Raw genomic sequence first — 22,169 nt, 5'->3', positions numbered from 1 at the left:
GTGAAAAAATATTTTTCAAATGTCAATGTATGACTTACAAAATCTTGCCTGGGTAGCTGAACCATTCATAGTGGAAGAATGACCAATGAATGTTGATTAACAGAGTATAAGAAGGTCATTGACAAACTTTCCTATTCTACATTGCAACTAAATTTGAAGAAATAATTTATTATTTCTTGATATAAAACAAAAGAAGAATGTTACCAAAGAAGTGGAAAGGCTACTAAATATCTCTGTCTTTCTCAATGTCTCATCTGTATGAAGCTGAATTTTTTCTTTTTTTAAAATTTTTTATTTGTTTTAATTAGTTACATATGACAGTACAATGACCTTGATATATCATACATTTGAATCAGATGGGATATAATTTCTCATTTTTATGAGTGTACAGGTTGCAGAATCACCTTGGTCATGCAGTCACGTATATACACACAGCAATAATAATGTCTATTTCATTCATCAACAAAAACATGTACTTTAACAGATTGTGTTCAGATATAGATATGATAATCTAGCCCTTTCTCATTGAGACAAACTTTAACTAAATTTATAAGGATATAAAACAACAGTGCTCTTCACACTAACTCTTATTTTATATATATATATAATATATATAATAAAGTAATTATATATAATTACTTTATTTACAAAATAAGTATCTAATATAATTATGTTTGTTGTGGTTATCTTAATATAATAAATGCATATTGTAGATAGTATCAGTTTTTTATAAAATAATTATGTATATGTCCAAATGAAACCCACCATAACAAAAACTCTTCAAGTTTTTCAATATGTTTTTAAGAGTGTAAAGGATTCTTAAATCAAAACCTTTGAGGATTACTAACTTACATATGTAAGGGTAGAAGTCTTCAGCTTGGACTTTCATTTGATATTGTAAAAGTTGTGCTGCATTTTGAATGAAAAAACATGGAAAAAGAACGAAGACTTTTAAATATCTAGAATAATAGAGGAATGAATGAACAAAATAGTACTTTCAGTAAATAGAGGACATAGAAAAATCCGAGGCACCATATTTAGAAGCTTGAGTAAATAGCAGAGTCTGAGCCTGGAGAATAAGTCATTGATTGCAGTTGCTAAGGAAGAGGTTGGCAGAAACCTGTGAGCCATGTCAGGGGCTCAGTACAACCTGTTGTCTGAACTAATGAGATCTCTCTCTTCCTGCCTAAGTCTTCCACAGTTCTGTAATGGAGTTGATGCACTTCACCAGAGACATATTCTCAAGCTATTCTCTGAAAAGAATTTCACCTTCTTTTTCTAACTAAAATTTTGTACATTTTTCCCATATGTTCTCTTATGGCACAGATATTTTTGGGTAGGAGAAACTGATGAAGGGCAGAAGTATTTATTTACTTTTCAACAGTGTGTTTGGTGATAAAGAATTTACATAGTATCTTTGTTTCCTAACGATTGCACATTTTTAAGTTTGTAATTACAGTAATAGCAATTTCTCACCTGAGTGCTCTCCAACATAACACACACAGAACTTTTTCTTGTGGCAGAAAGAGAGATCCCTTCTAAACCCCAGCCCTGCACCCTTTGTTTTTATGTGAGCTCTTTGGTTTGATCTAGGATTCCAATTAATACAGGAGATGATTAACAAGAGAAAAACATGCAACTTTTTTTTTTAATTTTACAAATATCTTGGGATCTTCACAAGAAAGTGCAGTCTGAAAAAGTGAACAACACATGATGCTTTTATGCATTTTGGACAAAGAATAATAAATTTGTTAAGAAAGGATAGGAAAAATGGATATCTGGACTAGGGTAGTAAACTCTAGGGATGATACAGAGATAAATCGGGGGAAATGTATAAGCTATATTTAAAGTTGCTTTGGCATTTGTTTATTCAAGTTTATAGCACCCTAATTAATAGTCTCTAGTGGCAAAGACTGTTATTCAGCCTCTGGATTTGAAAGACTTGGTGCATGTGAGGACAGACAGGCCAGATGGCCCTTTCTAAAGTTACCTTTCCTAGAGTGATGTGACCGTAATCCAAGAATGCCAGGGGATGCAAGCAGCCACACAAAACTGGAAGAGCAAAGAAAAAGTTTCTCCTCTAGAGCCTCCAAAGGGAGGTGTGGGCCCAGACCACACTTTGCTTTCAGCATGGAGTTAATGAACTTGGAATTCTGCATCCAGAACTACTTCTAATTCCTGTTGTTGAAACCACCAAGTTTGCAGCACTTTGTTTTAGTAGCAAGAAACTAACACAAGTGTCCTCTGTAAGTAATGAGGTATGCTTATTGATCTACAGAAATCTCACCATTCTCCTCAAAAATCCCCTTGAACGAGATACCGGAAGTTTGACCACCTGCCAGCCTTCAATGTTGGCTTCTACTGTACTTCTGATCATGTTCCTTTAGCAAGTCAACCTCTTCTGACTTGCTGTCTTTCTCTTCACATTCTCTTGTGGTCATTCTTGGCACTTCAGCATCCATTAAAATATTTAATATTCTGATTTCTGTGAGTGCTCAAGATCAAATCCTTTTGCTTATTTAAGGAATTTCTTCCTGAAGTTCCCATTCCCCTGATAAGTCATCAATTTATTGCTCTTTGAATATTCAGTAAATTCTTCTTCCTCATCAAAACAAAAGCATTTGACTTCATATTCCCCTCCAGTGTCTACCTTGGATCTCTGATTCTATTATAGTCAGCATTTGTAAAAAGTTGTCTATACATTGGCTCAATTCTTGTTCTCTTTAGTGCTTATGTTCTGCTGAAGCAGCTCTTATCAAGATCCTTGAGAGCCTCTCTCCTGTCAGTTCCAATGGTCAGTTGTTACTCTTCATCTGAGTTGACCTCTTAATAGCATTTGACATGATGGATTACTTTCTTCTACTTGAATCATTTTCTTCCCTTGATCTCTAGAGTACTACTTTCCTGATTTTTTTTTTAAGCTCTCTGGCTTCTAACTCTCTTCTTGATTATTTTTCTGATCATCTGTATCCTTACCTATCTTCTGCCTTTAGGTTGTTTTATCCAGTACCATGACTTTATCTTCCATGTTAATCACTCTCAGATTGGTATCACCAGCCTTAGCTCTTTCCTTGAGATCTGAATTACTTTACCTAACTGTATACTAATACACACTTTATTTGAATTTGTAAATAACATCTCAATCTTGACATTCCCAAAATAGAACTTTTAATTTCCAACTCCCATCACATATAAACATGTACCTTTTTACATACATAGTCTTACTTTTTCTGTTAACGATACTACTGTGTATCCAGCAGCTAATGCCCAGGATTCAGAGTTATTCATTTGTGCCTTTTGCCTATACACCCTCCAAACAATAGCAAGTTCCTTTGTCTATTATTTCATTATGTATGGCCAATGTGATCACTTATTGTCACTAACTCCACAACCACCATCACAGTCCAATTTACCACGGTCTTTCACTCATATTCTTACCAAAGCCTTTTACCTGGGCTCCCCGCTTTCACTTAGCCCTGCCTCAACAGTCTGTTTTCCACACAGCAGCCACTATATTCCATTAAAATGCATAACAGGTCATAGTTCTCTCATGTTTAAAATTCTTTGATAGTCTTGGATCCCAGTTCCTCTGAATAAACTCACCAATTACATTACCAAAACTGGTTTCATTTTATTGCAGAAGTCTACTCAAAGTTGCCTCCTGAGAGAGGGCTCTGTTGTTCACCTTATTTTAAATGGTCAATCTTTAGAAAGTCACTCTGTCTAAACAAATTTGCCTAAATACATTTTTTTTGGCCACATGACCATATATATATATGTTCAGAAAATTTTCTTTTGGAAATAGATTAATCACGGAACTTCTTATTTTTGGGGTGATGGTGGTGGATCTAGGGATTAAACACAGGGGTACCTAGCCACTGAGTCATGTTCCAGACCCTTTTAAAATTATTTTGTTTTTTAAACAAGGTCTCACTAAGTTGCTTATGGCCTCACTAAATTGCTGAGGCTGGCTTTGAATTTGTGATACTCCTGTCTCAGCTTCCTGAGACACTGGGATTACTTACACACATGCACCTCTGTGCCTGGCCAGGGAACTCATTTTTTATGGTTTTTTAATGCATTGATTATAGACAAACTGTCTTAAAGCTATGTAAAACAGTGCCCCATCATTTGTTCTAACCCCAACTCTAACCTCTCTAGTACTTACATATCATAATTTTTTATTTGTTTGCTTTTATATTTTCTTTCCTACTCCAAAGATAATAAACTTTATGAGACGGAAATTTGTATGGCTTCCTTAGCTCTTGCTTTAAGGTCTAGAATAGGTATTCAAAAATCTTGGTTGAGCCCTCCATGGTGGCGCATGCCTATAATACCAGTTGCTCAGAAGGCTGAGGCAGGAGGATTGCATGTTCAAAGCCAGCCTCAGCAAAAATTGATGCAATAAGCAACTCAGTGAGACTCTGTCTCTAAGTAAAATACAAAATGGGGCTAAGGATGTCACTCATGGGTCTAGTGCCCCTGAGTTCAATCCTCTGTACCCTTCAAAATAAAAATAAATAAATCTTGGTTGAATGGATGAATGGAGGAGTAAGTTTTAAAAAATTAGATGTGAATACATTGAAGAGGGAACAAGCATTGTGCCAATGGAAGTAAAAAATATAGATCATTTGATTTTCTTGAAGTGTCAGAAAGAGAAAAAAATAAATGAAAGATTTTGTTTATTTAAGTAAGGGAGACCCATGTCTTAGAGTGTGAAAAGAACAGAAAAAAAAAAAAAAGAGGACAAAGAACCAATGACAAAGGGTATTGATTTATTTGTTCTGTATAAAAGTAGAAAATTATATGAGTTAGTAAGAAATAGTTCTATATGACTGATTTGCATTTTCAGATTGCATTTCTGAGTTCATGTTAAAGACTATCGGAAAATTTGATTTTAAAGTCTTCATTTCACAATAATTTATGAAATAATCTATCATTAGTTGTTTGGCACTGATCTTTATCTGTCACATAAGTGTTTAATGGAGTTAAAATTTTTTACTAAAACCTATATTGATTTTCAGAAAATAAATGACTATAAAATTATATTAGAAATAAGTTTGATGCACTATGATAACTGCATTAATGGAGAGGGAAATGAAGAAGAAAAGTTGAGAAAGCATTTTTCCATGCAATGCTTGCTTTAGAAGACTAAATTAATTACCAATATGCTAATTCTTGGTGATACAGATTAATATTCCAGTATTTATTTGTATAGATGACTAATTTCTGAAGAATTATAAATCATATGGCATAACATTTAAAAAGTCATTAAATTAATATTCCAGAGAACTTTTATTACATATTTGCTTTCTGAAACATTTGAAGAAGTATGCAAATATAAGGAATGAATTTGGTATAAACACTTCCAGGCTGAAAAATATGTAATTCTTTATTTAATATGCATATCTTTAGAGTGGCTATAATGGTCTTTGGGTGATTCAAGGATTATTAATGTGAAAGTGTTAAAATCATTGGAAGGCATTTTTTAAAAAAAGTAGATGGAATTAACATTTATTTTAATATACATAGGTTAAAAACCTATTGAGAAATTACTCTTACCGTGATGTACCTATCTGTTCATCTATCCATAATTTAATGCACAGGGATACATAGTGTCAGGAACAAAATAGGTTTGAAGTAGCCGAGTAATAATGAAATATCTGTTGAATTAATGTAATCTGTGGCTTGAGAATTGTAATTGACAAAATATACACTCACTCTGAAAAATTTTCTTCAACCTAGATATACATTGTAAAATCATCTGATTATCCATGGTTGATATGATTGATTTAATCTTTTTCATCTATTTCATTGCTGTATTTGAGAATATCTGTGGCCTTAAATTGTAATTGACACTTCACATTTTGTATTTAAAAATGTTCATATATCAAAAATACTAGGAAGTATGAAGAGTCATAAAATGTTATTCATGTCATGCTGGAGAAGTTATTGTAATACTTATTTCATGATTGTTACTTTTTGGGGTCAATTTTATCTAAAACCAGTAAAAGTCTTACAAATATTGTTTCTTCCATTGCAAAACATCCCATACCTACGAATATTTACTGAATTTGTGATTTGTTAAATTTAATTTAAAATAATTATCACAATTTTATCTACAGTGTTTTATTTAAACCTAAATTCTTGATTTATGTTTCAGTAATCATTGGTATGCATGATAAAAGATCATCAAAGGGAATATGGTCTGGAAAAGTAGAAATAAAATTTCCATTCTTAAGTATTTTGTCATGAAATTATCACAGAATGTTAATGCTGAAAATTAAAATAGATTCATGCATTTTAACTTCATTCTTTAGTTGGATTACACATAACTGATTTTATGTATAGATAAATTAATTTCCCATAAAGCTTGGAGGAATTATATTTTTTGTTCCAACAGTAACTAGACTGCAGCCTTTTATACTGCCTACCATTCAGGCATTACAAGGAAAGCTGGAAATTATTCTATCTTGATAGATTGCTGGAAGGAAGATCTTATTGAAATTGTCAATTACAAACACAAAAAGAATTTTTTTTGTAGTCTATTATCTAAGTTCCTTAACCAAACCTGGTAAATGTTTCTGTTTATTTTCAAGATGCATTAACTATTTTAGCACTTGCATAGAATGCTGCTAGTAATATATCTAGGCTGCAGGATGTTTCATATATATTAAATCTTTGAAATAAAAGGTACAGTTTCTCTTTAATAACTAAGTAGATATACAAATTATTTAGCACTTAACCTAACTTGGATTTGTAAGTGCTGATTTTTTTTTTAATGTGGATGTTCTTTTTCACTCTAGCAAATAATATTTTGTAATTATGAATGTTTAAATTCCTGCTAATACACTATGTTAATTTTATAAAATGGAAATCCTCAACTTTTTGGTAAACATGTTATGAGAACAAAGTGATGGATTTTTAGATCCAGAATTAATACAAACAATTTGTTTTTATAAATTCAACTCCTGATTTTATCAACTTTTTGTAACCAGTTATCAACAAGATCTTCCAATGGCTGGTTTATTAGATTGTTCATTTTTATAGGTGTTTATATATTCAATTTTTTGAAGAGATTAGGATGGAAATACACAGATAACATATGTTTAGGTAATTTAATTAAAGGAATGTTTCAATATCAGATTTAATACAGTTTGAAAGCAAAAAATCCAATCCTCATATTTTAGTGAGTGAATAACATAATGAAAAAACTATCATAATAACTCAATTTTTAAAATCCACTTTTTTGTTTAGACATTCAAAAAATAATCAGAATATTGATATTTGGCAATATATAATTCTTCCTGCAAAGGGTACTGAAATCAGTACATATTTATGAAAACTAAAATTTTAATGGGGATGTTATTAAAGTTAAAAATTTTCACATAATGATTCTTAAAGTCTTTAACTGTTTTTTGTTATTTTATTTTAGAGAAAGAATAAAACTAAATCAGAGGAGAACTAGTTTGATATAAATACCATCAGAACTGCAGACTTTGTCCAGAAATTTATTTTTAATTATAATCTCAAACACTAATCAAAATTAGTTTGTTGCCAGTAGTACAAAGTGGACTTAGGACATAATGTTATCTGGAATTACTATACTCATTTTTATTTTGAATGGATACTTCTAAATATTACATTCTCTTTGATGTTGCTTTAACAAAATAAGTTATTTTATAAAACTTATACTTATGGTTACTGAAAGATAAGTTCCATGTATTTTTAAGTTAGTGTGTTATACATTTAAGTGTGTTATATATTAAGAATTTATAAAGAAACATTTTACTTTTGACTTCTAAAAATTTCACATTGGAGCATCATTTAGAATTAGCAAAAATCAGATAGAACCTTTGTATTGCCAGGGTAAGCAACATTCAAACTTTATTCCACTGAATACTTAACAGATATCTGTTAAATAAAGGGCACTTTAGAAGCCTAGTGGAAATCATGTAAGAGTGCATGTAAGAAAGAGACAGAGTACCTTTTAATTTGTACTTTTTTATCTTAATTAATTTGCAAACAGTGTTGTTTAACTGTTACTGGTAAACAAAATAATTTGTGATCTACCTTACAATTAATAGCCACACACAAGCAATTAAGGAAAATTAGCTTATATTATGGAGAAAATTATAAGTTTGGAAATTTTGCTTTAGCCAGGTGTGGTGGCACACTTCTGTAATCCCAATGGCTCAGGAGGCTGAGGCAGGAGGATTGGAAGTTCAAAACCAGCCTTAGTAAAAACAAGGTCAGTAAGACCCTGTGTCTAATAAAATATAGGGCTAGGGATGTGGCTTAGTGGTTGTGTGCCCCTGAGTTCAATTCCTCATACCCTCGTGCCCCCCCCCAAAAAAAAAAAAAAGAAATTTTACTTTAGTTCAGACCACAACAGGTCAATCTGGTTTCCTCTTGTGGAAAGTACAAAGTATAGTGGCTGAGTTTGCAGCTGAGAAGCCAGAGGAAGGCTTGCTTACCTACGCTATAAGAGCAGAGGACATTTGGCCACATTTGTAATTTCAGTGTTTCAAACACTAGCTGGATTGAAATAATCACCTGGGCTGCTTGTTAAATATATATTTCTGGACCAAGACAAACCTGCTGAGTTAGAATTCCCAAAGCAGAGGCCTGATAATCTGTATTTCCCCTACTGCAGCCTCATGATCAGGCCAACTGGGCAAACTTGATAGTAATGCTGTCTTACTTGGCAGAGATGCCAGTCAAAATTGAAGTCTTCAGTTACCATCTCGTTTTTATTGAGTTGCTAGTGTGTAGTCAGTGTGTAGTCAGTGTAGTGGGCACTAGAGATGCACAGATAACACATGAATCCTAACCATCTAGTTTGTAGTGCTCTGTTAAAACAGTTGCTATAGCCTGTAAGAGCTTTTGCCTTTGATTGCAGGGTAATATATATTGATACATCACCCTAAAGCCTGGGACCCAAAAAGAATCTATCTCCAGGCAAAATAAGAACACATGAGATTGTTTTGTCATATATTTGTATTCTTCATAAAAATGTGTTTTTTTATATCTTGTTTTGGTGAGGATCATGTGGTATATTCATGATACAGCTACTTTCTTAGCAGCTCTCCCTGAACTTCTGCTTTTTATTCTTTCATTTTATTTTATTTTTTACTGTTCTTCCATTTCCTTTTATAATATACTTAAACGAGATTTGATTCCCAAATTATTTTGTGGTCTTTTACAGCCTCATAAAATAACTATGAGATTGGGGCTAAGGGAAATCATTTTATTGAATATATTCTTAATTAATTATGATTTGATACAGTCTAGTATCATTGCTTAGGCTAATTATAATATATAATTATTGGTATAGCCAATGCTTAATGCTATAATTTGAAACACTATTTTAACTTCCTGATTATTCTAATCTCCCATTTTTAGATTTTTTTTTCTTTAATTTGTAGTTAAATTATTCTTTTTTTTTCCCTCCTGTGGAGAAACTGATTTGAGAGCATCAGTTAAGTAAAAAAAGAAATTATCCCACAGTAAAGTCTTTGAAGATAAGATGGTAAAAACAACAGAATATAACTAATAAGGGGTCACAATTATTTACTATCATCAAATAATGTCACTCATGGTTTTCCCACTGTTTAATGAGGTGTGATAATTTGCAGGTAGTCTAATAATGAAAGGTTTTACTTTTTAGTTTGAACATGTTAAAAGGTCTGAGGATTGTTAGGTTTTCCTTTGGAGTTTAGCCTCTCTTTGTACCAACTAGTGTGTAATCTACTAGCTTTCATTCTGGGAAAATAAAAGATGATGAAAGTACAGAAATATAGTGGGTGGGAATTCAAGTATTCAATGTTATCATCTTTTGTAAATAATGAACTCAGGTTATGAAATACATTTATTATTAGTGGGTTATGAATGACTAGAGGAAATAGTAAGAAACTACCTTTACATGTAACTTGTTTTTTAGTTCTGTACTTTTTATCAGACTTTGATTCTAGGAAACATGTCAGTATGAATCTTGTATGTTGCACGTAATGACCATGGTTGTCCAGCCATTATCCTTGGAAAATTAAAGTTGGTTTAGTAGATTGAGAATTATGGTAGATCCTTAAATTAGTTATGGTACATTAAATTCATTTACTGTCTGGAGCAAATGGATGAACAGTTTTAAAATGAATATTAAATCTTTTCATCTTTTACCTTTGCTGTGTTACAGAAACCCTTGAAACTCTCATCAGACAAGCAGAAAATTATACCAGTATACTTTTTTGCAACACCTACAGGAACATGGCCTTAGAGGCTGCTGCTGCAGTTCAGGAGTTCTTCACCGATATAGGGCTCTACTTATTTGGTGTGGATGTTAATCCCGAAGAATTTGTAAACAGGTTTTTCGACAGTCTTTTTCCTCTGGTCTACAACCATCTCATTAATCCCAGTGTGACTGACAGCTCCTTGGAATACTCGGAATGCATCCGCATGGCCCGCCGGGATGTTAGTCCATTTGGTAACATTCCCAAAAGAGTAATGGGGCAGATGGGAAGATCTCTGCTGCCCAGCCGCACATTTCTGCAGGCCCTCAATCTGGGCATTGAAGTCATCAACACCACTGACCATCTTCATTTCTCCAAAGAGTGCAGCAGAGCCCTCCTAAGGATGCAGTACTGCCCTCATTGCCAGGGCCTGACTCTCAGTAAGCCCTGTATGGGGTACTGCCTCAATGTTGCCAGGGGCTGTCTTGCCCACATGGTAGAGCTTAATCCACATTGGCATGCATATATCCATTCCTTGGAAGAGCTTTCAAATGCAATGCATGGAACCTATGATGTTGAACACGTGCTCCTGAACTTCCATTTGCTTGTAAATGATGCTGTGATTCAGGCTTACCTCAATGGACAAAAACTAGCAGAACAGGTAAGCAGTCAAGCCATGCGTCCTGTCTCATTTCTCAAACATTAACCAGAACATCATAAATTTAGTTGATTATTAGCATATCATTATGCAGTTTAAAACAATGGCAGTTTAACAAGTATATATTTTAGGAAATAGTAGGAGGATGCATGGGGTTGACATATTTGATTCAGTATATTATATTTTATATAACATCTCAAAATGTTGATTGGTAAAAGTACCACTTTTTTCCTAAGCATTAACAGCCTTATCAAAAGTTTAGTTTATTGAAGTGGCAAAAACTCAGGTTCTGAATTAAGAACAGCATAGATTTGAATCTGCAATCAGCAATAATTACCTTCATGAAATTAGGCAAATCTCTTATGCTTTTTGACCCTCAATCCTTATTGATAAATATGAAATAGTAATACATATTTTCTGAAATATTCCTCTTTGGAGATAAGTGTTTTCTTGGTATAGTATCTAATACTGAACAAATGGGTAGTTATTGTTAGAATTTCAGAGGTATTCATCTATACTGTAGAAAACATCAGTTGTGTATCCATGAAAGTAAGACTTGATATCCATGTGTTCAAAGTGTTTCTTTAGAGCCTCTTCAGGATCTGTCAAAGTGATAGTGTGATGATTTTTTAAAATGTGGCAAATGTGGCATATATACTGTCATGCTGTTTTATTTCTAGTAGATTTGAGAATTTTTTGAAACAGAATCATCAGATCAAGGGATGTAAGAGTTTTCTCTTTCTCCCACATCCATAGAATCATATTCTTAAATATTCATAGTCTTCCTTAGTAATGGTTCTCACGTCCCATACAATAAAGAGGACATGTTGCTAGTGGTTCTCCTAAATCTTTTCCCCTAAAATGATATTATACTCCCTAGTACCAAGAAAAAAGTGTTTCCCTACCCTGGTACTGATTTACTGAATTAATAAACATTCTAATCATGAGCTCTATTTCTCTGTTCTTTTAATTTCTGATAGAAATTGGACTTGAAAAGCTTTGTGTTTAAGTGCTTCCTTCCCTTGTTTTCCTAACTCTCAGGTCTGTAGGGCCTACATGAGCCTACATGATACCTTTCTGCACATTAGAGCTGGCACCATCTAGGTGGATGCAGCAGGTGATGTGGTAGAGTGAGCTGGATTTCATATGCTCCCTACTCCATGAAGCTGGGTTACCCTATCCAATGAACAGGATTCCTAACTTCTTGTAATAGTCAGGTCGCTTCATCCTTTCTCATCACTTATGAAAATCAAACATTAGCCAGAACCTCTAGAAGGGATTTAAAATGGAGGTACAAATGAATCCTGAGATTTCAAGTATTTCCTAGTTAGGGGAAATAAGCATTTAAATGCAGGGAATAAAATGTCCATAATGGGATATCAAGTATCTTCACAAGGGAAAATAAGCATAAGAAATCTAAGTCCAGATCTGGATCATTAATTTGAGGTATGGCATTTAAAATTTTATGTCAGAGCATATTTATATATTTTATGTAAGCTATATATCCTCTTTGTTATTTTGACCTTAGAAAGACTTTTTGAATTCTTAAAATCCGTAACATTAAAAATGATATCTTTTTCCTATTATAGAGGCTAAGTCACAAAGGACTGTAGTAGATTGGCATGTTTTCACATACTTTGTTTTCTTCCTATTTGTGATCTGGGTAAGCTACTAAAACTGTTGGAGCCTGTTTTGTCCTATGTGAAAGGCTGGGAGGAAGTAGTGGTTTAAGTGAGGCCAGCCCTGCACAGATCATGGTGAAGCAGTTTATTTTAGTATCTCAAAATATTAGAATCAATAAGTTTTGCACAGAATTTTTATCACATGAAACTTTTTGGTGGATTTTCAAAGAGCACTCCTTTTTTTTTTAAGCAAATAGTCTGATTTCATATAATAAATAGTCTGATGATTATCTTGAAAAAACATCAATCATTACTAATAAATTGTAGATTCTTTTCTAAGTAAAACAACTGAGATCTTTTTTACTTATGGGGAAAGAAGAAGAAACTAACTATAAGTTCCTTGAAAATCGACTCATTAATATTTATTTCTGCCAACTTCAAAGTGATTTATAAGCTGTTTATCAAGCTTTGATAACCAGTTCACACATCAATGAATCTAACAAATTCAAAGTAAATTACGGAAGAGCCAGCAAATAATGACTTTCTCACATTCCCAAAGCAATCTGTGAGATCAACTACTTCCAAGTCTAGTTCTCAGTAAATACATATTTCCACTTTAAGAAATCCATAGAGGTAACCTGATATATCATATGTATGTTGGATGAATTTCAACTGGAAAAAAAATGTTCTCAGTTTCTTGAGAAAGTTATATCTTATATTTGGAAAAATCTTCTAAGAAACAAAAGCCAATTTATGAGAGACTGTGTGTTAATTTTATAGTTATAATTTCATAGTCAGAAACTATTTAACTTTGTGTTCCCATGCCCCAAGTACCTGTAAAAAAAAAAACTTAGGGAAGGGAAAATTGATTTTGGTTCATTGTTTCAGATGGTGGTGGCCCAATTCCATTGCTCTGGACCCAAGTTGAGGCACAATATCATGATAAAGGGTGTGGTTTAAGAGGGCTGCTCCATTCGTGGTGAACAAGAAGCAGAGAGAGACAAAGAGAGGGAAGGGGAAAGGGACCTCAGGGAAGAGACACCCTTCCAGGTCAGGTCACCAGTGATCCAGTTCTTCCAGCCATGCCTCACCTGCCTACTGTTACCCCCAATCTATTCAAAGTAGGATAGACTGATTAGTTACAGCTCTCACAGTCCAGTCATTAAACCTCCAAATATTCCTGCATTAGCACAGAAGCTTTTGGGGGACACCTTATATATAAATCTATAACAAAAACAATGTCAGAAAGAAGTAGGGATTAAAAGTACAGGTTATAAGTGTCAGGATGGATTTCACATCTCTCTGTACCACTTACTAGCTGTGAGTTTGGCTATCTCAGTATTTAGTCTCTTAGCTTTGATTTCCTCTTTGGTTAAGAACACTTACATTATAGATTTCTTGTGAAAATAAAATGAGCTTTCATGTTCAGATCAATTTCTCATGCATAATGTTTAAATCCTATAATTATTATTATACTCTTTATAAATGCTTTATTGATTTTTTGGTATTTTAAATGCTCTAAAATTAAATATTCCTTTTTTAGGAGTACAGAGCTTGAAAGAAATATCAATGATGTAGAGCTCAAAACATATCTGTATTTTTTAATGATCTGTTTAAGTGATTATAAGCAAATGATTGTAAAGATTTTTCTTGAATGAGAAAATACTGGAGTATTTAAAAAATATTATTTTTTTAACACACAGATCATTCTCTTGCTAATCATTTAAAAATATTATTTTTTTAACACACAGATCATTCTCTTGCTAATCATTTATGAATTTTATAAATATTTTTGAAATTATACTTTTTATTAATTACATTTAGTATGACATTTGTTATAATTTAGCAACTTATTAAAGGCACAGGAACACAGAATTGGTATTAATTTCAGTGTTTCAACATATTCTAATTGAAACAGATATTATGAGGAAACTACTGAATACTAAGTCTATATAATTTCAGAAAATCTGTAGTGGGATAAGAAACATAATTTTCAAAAAGAAATATCTAGCTCTATTTTTTGTTTAATTTATTTTTCATCTCTTTTACCTATGCAGTATTAGTAGACATTCAACTGGTTGCATCCAGATTACCTTAGAATCAGTTTCAGTATATGATTCACTTTAAAATAATCAATCTTATCAAAATTGAGTGTAAGATAGATTGTGCACACTAATGAACTTTAATTAGCTGTTAAAAATTGAATATCTTATCATTTCCTCTATGTGTACAGACATTTATCTAATCTCTAAAAAGTATAGTAAATATTCTTGTGTTTTTATATAAAAATTAAAGGAAAAAATAAAATATACTTTAGATTAATTAGGGCACAGCATATATTTTATTTTCTGATTTCTACAATGTTGTGTACACTTTCCTAAAATATCCCTGTGTGAGGGATTTTTTTCAAAAATTTTGCTTATGGAACAAATAAGATTGGGCGAAAATAGTTGAAATCTCAGTTTCCAAAATAACCCAATTAAATGTAATGCCAATGCAGTTTTAGATGGTTTAAGTTGGTTATCTTAAACATCATATTCTGTAATAAATATCTCACTTGAACTTAACAATTATGGGTTTCCTTAATGACAGTCAAAGTAGTGCAGTGTGGGGCTTTTGAGTAAAGAAGATGTAGCAGAGCCTATCTGTGTTTGCAGGCTGAGACATTTTCTCAATCATAAAGCTGGTAATCCATTCCCCCTAGTGAAATGATGCTCACTTATACACAAACATATGCAAAATATCACATATAATTGTAAGAAATTTACAGCTTATTCTGTGAGGCCACAGGCAGAGGTATAAGGACCCCTGGGTTAAAGAAAGGACATCTTTATTCTTAGTGCGAAATAAGCCAATAGTAGAGTTAGTTCTTTCCATCTTAGACTAGCATTTAATTTCAAAATTGAGTGTAAGGTGGATTGTGCACACTAATTAATGGCTGCAATTATTTTGAAATTTACATTGGATATATAGTATGTAGTGTGTTCTTTTGGCCATGCTATATATTGGAATACACACACACACACACACACACACACACACATACACACACACAAACACATACAAATGCATATGCATATACATGAAGAGACAGGATCAAAATGAATGAAAAAAGTAGACTCTCTAGGATACTCCAGGATCTATGCTAAATAAAAAGCTGAGAAGATATTATTTATGAAACAAATTTTTAAGAGCTCTCATTTATGTATTTATTGAAGTATTTATTGAACTGCTATAAAGTAGAAGATGGTGATTCAAGGTTTTATATCAGCTACCTCATGGATAATGTTTGTGGGTGGTTGGGCAGAACTCCATTGATATTTTCACATTATGTTGAAGATGTAATTTTTACCTTTGCTTATTTTTAAAAAAAATTATGTGGTTGGTTGAAGTTCAATTTTTAATAACTACAGTTCTCTAATTTCTCTTTCTGAGAAATGGGACTGGAACTAGACAAAAGAAAAGGGAAATGTATAAGAATTAAATTAGTAACAAGGGGGAGAAATATAAGCTTCTAGGGGAAGAGAGATCAGAATGAATCCAATTAAGGTGGGATGACCGAAAAAAAAAGAGAGAGAGAGAGAGAGAGAGAGAGAGAGAGAGAGAGAGAGAGAGAGAGAGAAAATTCTATAAGCTAACAAAGAAAAGGAAGATGAGAAATTCATCCATTACAACTCACCATTCTATACAGAGATCACCTCACAGGGTTTTTTCCCAGTAATTTCAGGACACTAAGTAGCGATAGATAGGAATCTTTTCTCCATAAGTGGCCGTCTTAAGCATGTGGAGACAATTGGTGGTTTCTCTCTTCAATGCTAGACTAAATTTGTTTCTGTCCAGTATGGAATGAGGGTTTTTCTGATTAGAGATATGTCAGAGTAATTTTATTACACATTGATTTTTTTAATTCACACAAATATTATAGTATATTAACGTTACTCTATAATGTTTTTAGCCTCTGCTGGTTGTTTATTTTACTTTTTATTCCATGCCTGATTAGATATGAATTCTTTTCCTTTTGAAGGTTTGTCCCTAGCGCATGTGGATCACTGGGCTGTCAAGGTGGTAGTAGTTAGCCCTTTGCCAGCCTCTTCTGAGGATGAAGTGATTGACAGTAGTAAAGGACAGTCAAAACCACATATCACATATGAGGCAAGTCAAAACTTGTTTAGGAACACATTACAAAACAGGCTTGAATAATTTTTGAATAAATATATCATAGAACTTTGAACATTTTATATGATTAAATTTGAATTTTATCTTTCTGGAAAAGATTGTGGCATGATTTGGTAAGGATCAATACTGAAAATCATAATTCTTTATATCTAACTAATTTCCTTAAAGAAGAATTACTGTCTTGTGAATAGCTGAAGGAATATAAAGAAGAATCTAGATGCAGTTCTCCCAGAACAGTGTTCCACTATATTTGTAGACAACTCCAGTTGTTTCCATCTTCTTTCCTATCTATACATCCCTATTTCAATCTAAAAGTGATAAAGGTAAAATAACGACTTAAAATTATTCTCAATTTTTATATCAAGTATGCTTTGGTTGTTGTTAATTATTAAGGTTCCTCTGAACTGACAGAGCTCTTATTATTCAAGTATTATGAGCTTTTTGTCCCATAATATTGTTATTAAATAATAAGTATTTAATAAATACTCAGGGATGCTGTAGAATTTTTCTGAAATAGTATCTTCTTCAATTTTATAAGAATGTAGCTCTTCACATGCATCACTGATGTTTTCAACTGCTATGGAAATAGTCTCTGCTACATTTGTGTGTAAATTCTCTTTAAATAAGATACTACATAAAACTTGATGTGATTTTTTTTTACAGTTTAAATTTAACTTTTAAATTTTAAAATTATTTTTAATTGACAAAATTTTATGTTTTAATGCATAACATTGTGAAATGGTTATATTAAGCTAAGTTTTCCATTGCCTCACTTATATTTTTGGTAATGAGAACCTTTACAGTCTATTCTCTTACAGTGTTTGAGTATGTATTATTATTAGTTATGGTCGCAATACTATGCAATAGATCTCCAGAGCTTATTTCTCCTGTTTAAATGGAACTCTGTATGCTTTGAACAACATTTTCTATTTCCCCTCCCCACATCCCCAACTCTGGAAGCATTATTCTGTTCTCTACCTCTATGGTTTCACTTTTTTAGAGTCTAAAAATAAGTGAGATTTTTGTCTGATTGAGCAAAAAATTATTGTTTTACTTATGTGAAAAATAGTAATTATATAAATCTAACATTAGAAGAATATTTCAATATAAATCATGTAACTAAAAAGTCTAAAGGTATAGATAACTAAAGGACTGACTTTATCTTGTTTCTCATAAATGTTATCAGAATTCTTCTTTCCTTCCCAATGAAGTTTTTGTCTACATGAGTTGTTTCTCAGGCAAGCTGTTCCCAAGTGATAGTAAGATAAGCCATTATATTACAAGGCTCATCCTCTTCTGGTTTAGCAAGAACAAACAAACTAACAAAAACAAACAAACAAGCAAAAAAACTGAACCTATTTCCCATTGCTAAAATCTAGTGTAGTTCTATGGTAAGTTTCTATGCAAATTTTGCAACTTTTTAGTAGGTTTTTGTTGTTGAATTACCATTGGAATATGGTGAGCTTTTAATTCATATTATGTTTAAAATCACTTGATGTTATATGTGATAAATAGCCCCACATTTGAAAATAGTTGGTAAGATGAAGATATAGGCTGAGGCCAATAGAAGAGCAGAGACTGAATCGATTGGGCTGCTGGAAACCAGAGCAAGTTTCTGATAACCTGGATGACATATTTGTGCCAGTAATCCTCTACTGCTGAGTTATAAGAGCAAGAGATAATTGAGAATTTATGTAAGAAAATTAAGGAATGTACTACACAAGACAAAGATGAAGTAGACAGAGATTGGCAGGCATCTTTGAGGATGCTCAAGAGAAACATGCAGAGATAAAGAAGCTGGTGCTTTAGTGCATTGAGCATCTGTTCTTTTTTTTTATTATTATTGGTTGTTCACAACATTACAAAGCTCTTGACATATCATATTTCATACATTAGATTGAAGTGGGTTATGAACCCCCAATTTTACCCCAAATGCAGATTGCAGAATCACGTTGGTTACACATCCTCAATTTTACATAATGCCCTATTAGTAATTGTTGTATTCTGCTACCTTTCCTATCCCCTACTATCCCCCCTCCCCTCCCCTCCCATCTTCTCTCTCTACCCCATCTACTGTAATTCATTTCTCTCCTTGTTTATTTTCCCATTCCCCTCACAACCTCTTATATGTAATTTTGTATAGCAATGAGGGTCTCCCTTCATTTCCATGCAATTTCCCTTTTCTCTCCCTTTCCCTCCCATCCCATATCTCTGTTTAATGTTAATCTTTTCTTCCTGCTCTTCCTCCCTGCTCTGTTCATAGTTGCTCTCATTATATCAAAGAAGACATTTGGTATTTGTTTTTTAGGGATTGGCTAGCTTCACTAAGCATAATCTGCTCTAGTGCCATCCATTTCCCTGCAAATTCTATGATTTTGTCATTTTTATTGCTGCATAGTACTCCATTGTGTATAGATGCCACATTTTTTTTATCCATTCATCTATTGAAGGGCATCTGGGTCGGTTCCACAGTCTAGCTATTGTGAATTGTGCTGCTATGAACATCAATGTGGCAGTATCCCTGTAGCATGCTCTTTTAAGGTCTTCAGGGAATAGTCCGAGAAGGGCAATAGCAGGGTCAAATGGTGGTTCCATTCCCAGCTTTCCCAGGAATCTCCAAACAGCTTTCCAAATTGGCCGCATCTGGGGAAAACCAGCAACTTTACTAACAACTTCATTGCTAATTCTTCAGTGAAGTTTCTAATGCCTCAAACTCACATGTGGTTTACTAATGCCAATTTACCAAATGTTGAAAGTTTTGTGTTGGCCATTCGAAGATCTCATAGTTATTAACTTGCTTTGGGTATTTTTGACCATATGAAGGGATCTCTAGAATTAAAAATCTGTTGGTATTTTCTTGATATTGTTCATTTATGATGTTTAAGCTTAGACAAGCAAACTAACACTTTAGTTTTCTCAGAAAGTTTATCTCTATCATCCTACCTGTGCTAAAATTGTATAAGGTTAGTGCAAGTGATTTAAGCAGTACAAAACAAAAGTTTTTAAAAGTTGTGCTAATTTTTGAGGAAGTTTTTAATAACTGACCCCCTATTTATAGATTGCACATTAAATAGAATATCACACTAATGTGGCTAAAATTCAACATTCTACATATTATATGTGTTTGTTGTATACTATAATTAGCATCCCAAAGTGGGAAAAAGCTTATAAATTTAAAAGAAATTGTATATGATTTGCAAGCAGAAAAGGGAGAAGAGAAATTGGGAAGTTTTTTTAAATAGTTTGAAAAAATTTAGATGGTGAGAGACCAATTTATTACACGAAATATATCAAATAGTAAGGGTTCTGTAGTGCAGGAAACTTCACAGAACTGTTATTTATTTTGATTTTTAGCAGTTTGTTTGCTGTATATTGTTTTACTCTGGATGACCCTAGTTATTTACTCAAAGTTTTCTTATATCTAAAAACAAAAGAGAAAATATATTAAGTATATTCCTATGTTCTAGCTCTTTGCTCTGACTTTGGGCTTCTGCCTCTTCCTGCAGCCTATGTTGCATTCCAAATAGACATTCTGGGGCCATATTCCCACCTTGGAGCCATGCGTGGGTTCAGTTGATCTTGTGTGTCAACCAAGAGTCCTGGAGTGTTCCCCAGAGGATGAATAAATGGCAAAAACAAAAATGGAAAATAAGAAATGAATGGTATAATTTATAATAATAAAGGATGCAACCCATAAAGAATATCAACTAGTTAGGAATGCACCAAATAGCAACAACATACATGTCACAATAAGTTAATAAAAACACCATAGAAATAAATACAAAAATTCAAGATAAGGGTTGCATGTGTCAGTCAGTGGTAGAGCAAGGGCAGGCTTAGCATGTGTAAGTCCCTGGGTTTAATCCCACTCATGCACATGCAGACACACACACACACACACACACACACACACACATGAAAGAAAGAACGAAATGAGAATACAACATAGTAGAAAACTGAAAAATATATAATTTCAAGATTATAATGGAATTACTGGAAACATTTGCTTTAAGTTCAGAAATAAGACATTTCTGTTATATATTAGTTAATGTTCCCATGGAGGCAGTGTTTAAAATGATTAGACAATTCTTGACACTCTTCAAGGAAAGCAATAGGCAAAGGGTTTATTTAAATATACATTGTTCTTGGGCTGGGGTTGTGGCTCAGTGGTAGAGTGTTTGCCTCACACATGCAAGACCCTGGGTTCAATCCTCAGCACAACATAAAAATGAATAAATGAAATAAAGGTATTGTGTCCAACTATAACTAAAATATTTAAAACAAACAAACAGACAAATAAAGAAAGAAATAAACATTCTTCAAGGAAGGTCTGCAAATGGCCGATAAGCATATGAAAAGTTGTTCCACATCAGTCTAGATACATGCAAGTCAAAACCATAATGAAACAATGAAATACCACTTCTCACTTCATAGGATGGCTATAATAAAAAATATAGGCACTAACAAATGTTGGTGAAGTTGTGGAGAAATTTCAGTACTCGTACACTTTCAGATTGCTGAGGGAATGTAAAATGGTACAGCAACTTTGGAAAACAGCTTAGCATTTTCTTAAAATGTTAAATCTAGAATTAACATTTAACTCAGAAATTTCATGCAAGATTTTGTATATAATATAATATATATGTCCACAGAAAGTATATACTGATTGATGATCATCATAATATTATTTATAAAAGTCAAAAATGGAAACTGAGCAAATGTTCATTGAATGATAAGCAGGTAAATGGAATGAAAATTAGTTGGCAATAATAAAGGATGAAGTACTGATACATGCTACAGTATGATTGGACAGTGAAAAAATAAGTAAAAATAAACTTGGTGACTGTAGAATTTTAGAGTTTATTTGAGCTGAGAACTCCAGACTGCAAATGGTTCAGGCTCTACTGAAGGGCATCAAGCAGAAAACTTTTATAAGGTTTTCATCACAGAAATAAGACAAAGAAATTACTTGATTGGTTAAAGTGAAAACATAGTCTTAGAAGTTAATTGGGCATTTCTGATTGGTAAGATTAAGTTTCTGTTTCCTAGGAGATGAAGTGTACTGAGCTGGGTTCCTGTTTTTTTTTTGTTTTTTGTTTTTTTTTTTTTTTTTTTTTTGCATAAAACCCCAGAAGGCTGGAGCCTCCTCAGTCCATTTGCCTCCCAATTAATTATTTTGAACACATCTTATGTTCAATCAGTCTAAAAGACCACATATTATATGATTCTAATAAAATGAAAATCCACAGTAGCAAATCTGCTAAGACAGAAAGTAGTTCAGTGGTTCCCAAGGGCAGGGGGCACAGGGGAGCCGGGAATGACTACTAATATACTGTGAGTTATTTTGGGGTGGTGGTAGAAATATTGTAAAATAAGATGTGGTTTTAGTAAAATACACATAAAACAGTAGAGTTACAAAAATGTTACAATGTATAATTTTGAAAATTGATTCTTAGAGTTGGAAAACCAGTCTATTCCAGTGAATAA

The 22,169-nt window shown here is 32.9% G+C and overlaps 1 protein-coding gene across 1 annotated transcript in view; it reads left to right on the top strand.

The window, feature by feature from the left end:
- GPC5 (glypican 5) overlaps positions 1 to 22,169 on the top strand; it is a gene marked incomplete at both ends in the record, with an annotated part of 647,880 nt that overhangs the window by 239,729 nt on the left and 385,982 nt on the right. Inside the window, one exon of the mRNA XM_081309273.1 lies at positions 10,193 to 10,887. Coding sequence (XP_081165399.1) covers positions 10,193 to 10,887 — 695 coding nt within the window. The remainder of the gene's footprint in view (positions 1 to 10,192; positions 10,888 to 22,169) is intronic.

Source organism: Spermophilus citellus (genome assembly GCF_964194105.1).
Source record: "Spermophilus citellus genome assembly, chromosome: 1".
In the NCBI taxonomy this organism is placed as follows: Eukaryota; Metazoa; Chordata; class Mammalia; order Rodentia; family Sciuridae; genus Spermophilus; species Spermophilus citellus.
The sequence above is the reverse complement of the archived record's forward strand: the minus strand, read 5'-3'. Positions and strand labels throughout refer to the sequence as shown.